At 18.5% G+C, this 5,705-nt stretch overlaps 4 protein-coding genes across 6 annotated transcripts in view; 3 read left to right on the top strand and 1 right to left on the bottom strand.

Annotated features, from left to right (window-relative positions):
- The first annotated feature begins 874 nt into the window (after positions 1–874).
- LOC116186584 lies at positions 875–1,694 on the top strand. Its single transcript, XM_031514288.1, has one exon. It carries the CDS (start codon positions 1,043–1,045, stop codon positions 1,277–1,279), a length of 237 nt encoding a protein of 78 aa, XP_031370148.1. The 5' UTR covers positions 875–1,042; the 3' UTR covers positions 1,280–1,694.
- Positions 1,421–2,396, top strand: LOC102680100 (protein TIPIN homolog). Its single transcript, XM_006623848.2, has one exon. It carries the CDS (start codon positions 1,509–1,511, stop codon positions 2,301–2,303), a length of 795 nt encoding a protein of 264 aa, XP_006623911.1. The 5' UTR covers positions 1,421–1,508; the 3' UTR covers positions 2,304–2,396.
- A 316-nt stretch (positions 2,397–2,712) lies between these two features.
- LOC102680226 (U6 snRNA-associated Sm-like protein LSm6) lies at positions 2,713–3,494 on the bottom strand. Of its 2 annotated transcripts, none has more exons than XM_006623850.2 (3): positions 3,141–3,163; positions 2,971–3,065; positions 2,713–2,890 (listed from the first exon to the last, which is right to left on the bottom strand). In XM_006623850.2, the coding sequence occupies exons 2-3, from the start codon at positions 3,059–3,061 to the stop codon at positions 2,742–2,744; spliced, it is 240 nt and encodes a 79-aa protein (XP_006623913.1). In that variant the 5' UTR covers positions 3,062–3,065; positions 3,141–3,163; the 3' UTR covers positions 2,713–2,741. The 2 variants fall into 2 exon arrangements, with proteins under 2 accessions (XP_006623913.1, XP_006623912.1); XM_006623849.1 differs by lacking the exon at positions 3,141–3,163 and adding an exon at positions 3,247–3,494 and having other exon boundaries at positions 2,715–2,890; positions 2,971–3,061.
- Positions 3,495–3,968: 474 nt separating this feature from the next.
- LOC102680456 (lysophosphatidylserine lipase ABHD12) overlaps positions 3,969–5,705 on the top strand; it is a 4,344-nt gene continuing 2,607 nt past the window's right edge. The window contains exons 1-2 of one of the 2 annotated variants that reach the window (XM_006623851.2): positions 3,969–4,227; positions 5,364–5,446. In XM_006623851.2, the coding sequence (XP_006623914.1) occupies positions 5,376–5,446 (71 nt within the window). In that variant the 5' untranslated portion in view covers positions 3,969–4,227; positions 5,364–5,375. The remainder of the gene's footprint in view (positions 4,228–5,363; positions 5,447–5,705) is intronic. The other variant, XM_006623852.2, reaches the window with a different exon arrangement.

Genomic DNA, 5,705 nt, shown 5'->3' with positions numbered 1-5,705 from the left:
TATAATTTTAAATTCACAGTAGTCTTCAATTCAAAGTAGTTTTTGATTTCTTCTATTTAAAAACTCCGTACTGTACAGACGTTGCTGTGATACTGATTAAACTCCGAGTTTGCCGCGCTAATCCATAGCCAACTTACGATTTGTTTGATAGGATATCACACTTGAAACCAATAATTGCAATTTTTTTATTACGTAGTAAGAACTTACGACAAGCAAAAATTCAAATAAATTATAGATATATATATAAATATATGAATTTATTTCTATATATACATATATATATATATATATAATTATATATATAGAGAAATATACTTTCATTATTCATTGTTCACTATTCATAAATCATATTCGATAAATCATATATTCATTATTATGTTTGAAATAATCATTTATAATATCGATATTCTAATAACATTGAAATGCAATAAATTATAAAAGTTTTATAATTTTTCAAATACATAAAAAATATCATTATAAAATATTTTTTTCATTATTTAATTACAAATTTCATTAAATAAAACAAGTTTTCTTTGTTTTCGAAAAATCACTTTTTGTATCATTATGTGTATTATTATGAATGTAATGATATTTATTTATTTCAAACTAATAATAAAATTAAATAAAATAATGATTTAAACAAAAGAAATTTAATAATATAAAATGAAAAATACCAAATTTAAATTTATTATGAAATGTATTTTTTTATAATTTTATATTTTTTTTAAATAAATTATTTTATTAATAAGTTTAATTTTAAAAATATTATATAATTTGATATAAATTCACATATACATGATAATTAAATTTTAATTTAATTTAAAAGTTTTAATTAAAATAATATAAAAAATCAAGTTATCACATGCGCAGAAGACGATAGCAGAGTATATACACATACATACATACACACACACACACACATATACATTATAGTTCATATAGGTTAAAGAATTTTATTGTCACGCATAAGATTATTAATTTATCATATAACCAAAATTAAATTGTGATAGTGAAACATAATAATTTAATTAAACAATTTAAAATGCCAGGAACACCTATGAAAGAAAAGAATGATACATTACAGAAATTGCAAATAACGGAACGCCCTCCGGTTACAAATTATGAACCTGTTGTGCGGGAATTAACACAAACTGATAGATTAAATAAAAAATTATTGGTATCGCTTTTAGAAAGAATGAATAAATCAACTGGCGAATTCGATAAATTTATGGACAAAGGAAATAACAGTTGTGATTCTCAAAATGATAATGAGTTTTAAATGTAAATATGCATATTATAAAAGCTAACCTACATATATCATTAAGATCGACAAGATTATCCTTACAATTGTATAATTATTAAAAAACGAATATTATTTAAGAAGAGAAGAAAATTTACAGAGTTTTTTGCATTTAAATATTTATATTTAAGAATTTTCTAAAAAATTTAGTATTAAACGAAGAATTAATATTTTGTATATAAGAAAGTGGGAATACAACTTGTTGAATATGACGACGCTATCAGATACTTCTGATTATAATGAAAATGAACATGATATAATAGTTCAATATGAAAATCAAGAGTCAGAGGAAGATCAAGATATTATTCAACAAAAGTTAGACTTGGAAAATGAAGAAAATAAAGAAGAAAATATAAAAAGAATTGATCCATCAACTTCATCTAAAAAACATATAGTAAGAAATCCCTTACCTAAATTAAATACAGAACGTTTAAAGGGTCCTAAAGGAATTCATACTATTGAAAAATATTTTGAAGGTTTCAAATATTATGAAAAAGGATATGAAAAATTAGATTTAGATAGAATTATGAAAAGATTAGAACATTGGGGACATAGATTATTTCCTAAATTAGATTTTGATGATTTTCTTGAAAGATTAGAAAAATTAGGTACTAAAAAGGATCTTCAGGTGTTTATAAAGAAATATAGACAAGATATGATCAATGAAGATATTGATATTATTAACCAGGATAATAATATAGATATAGAAGAAAATAAAGAACAAGATGAACCTATTGATGAATTTGATTTATTGATTGCAGAACAAATAGAAAAACAAAAGCAAGTTATGCAACAATCTTCATTTAATGTAGCTGCAACTAATAATGATGCATTTGATAAGTTATTATCAGAATCTAATACTGCAAATTCTTTGTTTACAACTAATACTTCTGATTCTTCACAATTAAGTAATGAAGTAAAAGAACGTATAGAAAAAAATAGGCAACAAGCTATCCAAAGAAGACTTGCAAAACTTAAAGAAATACAAGAAAAAACTAAATAAAGAAACTTAAAAAAGTTAGAATTTAATACAAATTTTTTATCTACAGCTAATATTTAATTCTTCACAATTCAATAATACGATAAAAAAAAAAATCAGAAAAGCTATCCAAAAAAGATTGTAAAATTTAAATGCAAGAAATGCAAAAAAGAACTAAATGAAAGCTTAAAGAAGTTAAAATTGCACAATCAGAAAATAGTAAATTATATTAAAAAATAAATATTTTAAAAAATAATGGATCTAAGAATATAAATATTATAATATAACTTGTAAAATAGTCATTAAGAAATTTTATATTCTTTAAAAGTATTGATATAGCAATTAAAAAAAAAATATGTTAAGTACATTATTTATTATAGATTTTTGAAGAATACTTCTTAGATTTTTATGTAATGTGAAATAAATAAAAAAATCATAATATAAATTATATATTTATTTTACTTAAGTTCTACGTTTTTGTGTACTAATATATAATACATTATTACCACGAATAAATGCATCACCATATTTATCTTTCAATTGACCATTTACATATTCTTCTGTTTGTTCAAGTGCTATATTCATATAACCATCAAGACAAGCTAAAACACCTAAAAAATAAAAATAATTTTTTAATTATTAAATTATTTTAAGTTACTTTACTATATAGTAATACACATAAATACATTACCTCTATAATCTACACCACTATTTAATTTTACAACAACAGGACGTCCATGTATCTGTTGGATAAATTGAGATAATGCTTCTTTGCGACTCATCTGTAAATTTATATACAAAAAAATAAATATTTATTTATATAATATTTTTTTTCTTAAATAAGGTTAGAATCAATCAAGATAATTTTATCATTTATAATTTTTATTGTTATGCATTATTTTTAATGTTTTTTAAACATTTTTTAAATTATGTTTAAAATATTCTATTAAAAATTTTATAATTTTACCTTTTAATTTTACTAATTTATCTTTTGATACACAGTACCTAATAAATTTATACTATTGATGAGATTTAATGAATCGGTAATCGTAATAAATGTACGTTTACAAGTAAATATAAATATTTATATCTACGGTACATAAAATATAAAATAAAAAAGTTTTTTTGATATACACATTTACATTAATTGAACATTGTATTTTATTTATTTCAAAATAAATCAACCAATCCAATTGCAAATAATAACCATAAACTAAATTTTTATAGAATTTTATGAAACAAAATACTATTTAAGTTACTTATTACATTTCATATGTTTTAATTATTATTAATATAACATTTAAATATTATTATTTATTTAAAATTTTTTTTTATATTCTATACAATTTTTATAAAATAAAAAAGATATATATTAATATTTAGAGAAACGATAGTTATATTCAACTTTAATATATTTCAAAGATTTTTATAGTATTATGTATAATTATTTTATTATATAGTTTATAAAACAAAAATTAAAAAACTTTATAGACTAAAACATAACAGTTTAGTGATGTTTATTATAACTTTATTTTTATGATTATTTACTAAAATATATTTAAAAAAATTTTTGAAAAATAATAATTATTAATTTATAGAACTTATTAACTTATATTTCTTTATATTTTTATGTAATTAATGTGACATAGAGGACATTCCATATATCTTATATTTTTGTGAGATTGTTTTATCGTTAAATATGGTGGTATTAAAATGAAAAATTTGAATAATTTTCTTTTTGCAAGTTAGGATAAAAATGATTTTTAAAAATTTATTTTACTTTTTATACTACTTTTTATTATGAATAAGTATATAAATTAGAATTATAATTAAAGCGTAATTACATAAATCTTTATACTTCATAGATAGAGATACGTTGTTTGCAGAAATTTCACTAATTTGCAATTACTATGGTACATTGGTTACCAAAAAAATGTTTTAAAAAGAGGTATTATTCTTGATTTTAATCATTTATTTTTATTTGATCATATATTTTTTAATCTTAGATTTAATACACATACAATCGTATAAATTTACGAATAAATACTAACATTTTGATACATCAATTTAATTTAATTAATATTTTAAACTATTGATTAAACTATCGATAAGTGTAATTATTTCCACTTTAAAAAATTATTAAATTATTAATTAAATTAGTAATTATTTAAAAAAGTTTTAAACTTTTAATCGTATTTGTTTAACTTATATTTTTTTCATACAATATAAATGTCATAATATAATTTTTATTATTTTCAAATATAAAAAAAATATTTTTTTATATCAATATTATATATAATTATTTGCTTGCTTATTAGTTTGATTTGATGATTTATTTTTAATTTTAATAAAAAAAATTTCAAAAATTATATATGCAATAAATTGTATATACTTTGATAAATCTAATTTAATTTTATTTAGCATGTAATATGAACTCATTGATTTTAATTTAAATATTTTAATATATTTTTTAATATATATATTTATTTATATTATAAATTCAATTTTTTTTTGTTATATTTTTAACATTGGATTCATTGGATATAATAAAATAAAATAAAAATGATTACATTTAAAAAGAATCCTAAAATAACAATATAAGATCAAGCAAAAATAATCAAAATGATTATATCTGAGGTTTTAGTATTGATTTATTTTAAAAAATGACAAAATTGTTAGATATTCATAAAGTTTTGTTAATCAAAATAATATGTAGATTGTAATATTAAATCTTATATTAAATCTTTTAAAATTTCAATTTTTGAAATCATATAAATCAATGATTTCATAATTATCTATATCTTTGATTAAATTTGCATTTTAATTTACATAGGTAATTTAATAGTAGACAATATTAAAACAATATATATCAGAAAATTTCTAATTTTCTTTCAATATTAATAATTATTTATTGCAAAATATAATCTATGGATGTAATGATATAAATATGGATATAATTATACTTTCATGCATGTTTAAACAAATGATATATTTATTATTATATCATTAATATATTAGTAGTTTATAATGACACATATAAATTACATTAATGGGGAATTTAAAAAAGCACCTTGTGTTTGATAGCTACTAACAAATATGCAGACAACTTATCTGCTATTAGCAGCAATATTACCTTTCGCCGCTCTTGATATTTGGTATACAAAAATGTAAGTCTCTTTGTTATAATCATAATACAACATATCTATCTTTTTTTTATTAGAATTAATAATTTTATAATATAACTTCTAAAATAAAGAAAATTCCTATTCCTCATTAAGAGAATATCTTATTTAATGTAATCTTATCTAATACAATTTTAAAATTTTTTATAAAATATATATTTACAATATTTTTAAAATTTATATATTTGACGAAAGATAATTTTATTTTAATATATTAATAAGCATTTTATATTAATATTTAATT

Source organism: Apis dorsata, unplaced genomic scaffold (genome assembly GCF_000469605.1).
Source record: "Apis dorsata unplaced genomic scaffold, Apis dorsata 1.3 scaffold_962, whole genome shotgun sequence".
NCBI classification, from domain to species: Eukaryota; Metazoa; Arthropoda; class Insecta; order Hymenoptera; family Apidae; genus Apis; species Apis dorsata.
Note: the sequence above shows the minus strand (reverse complement) of the source record. Positions and strands in the feature narration are given on the sequence as shown.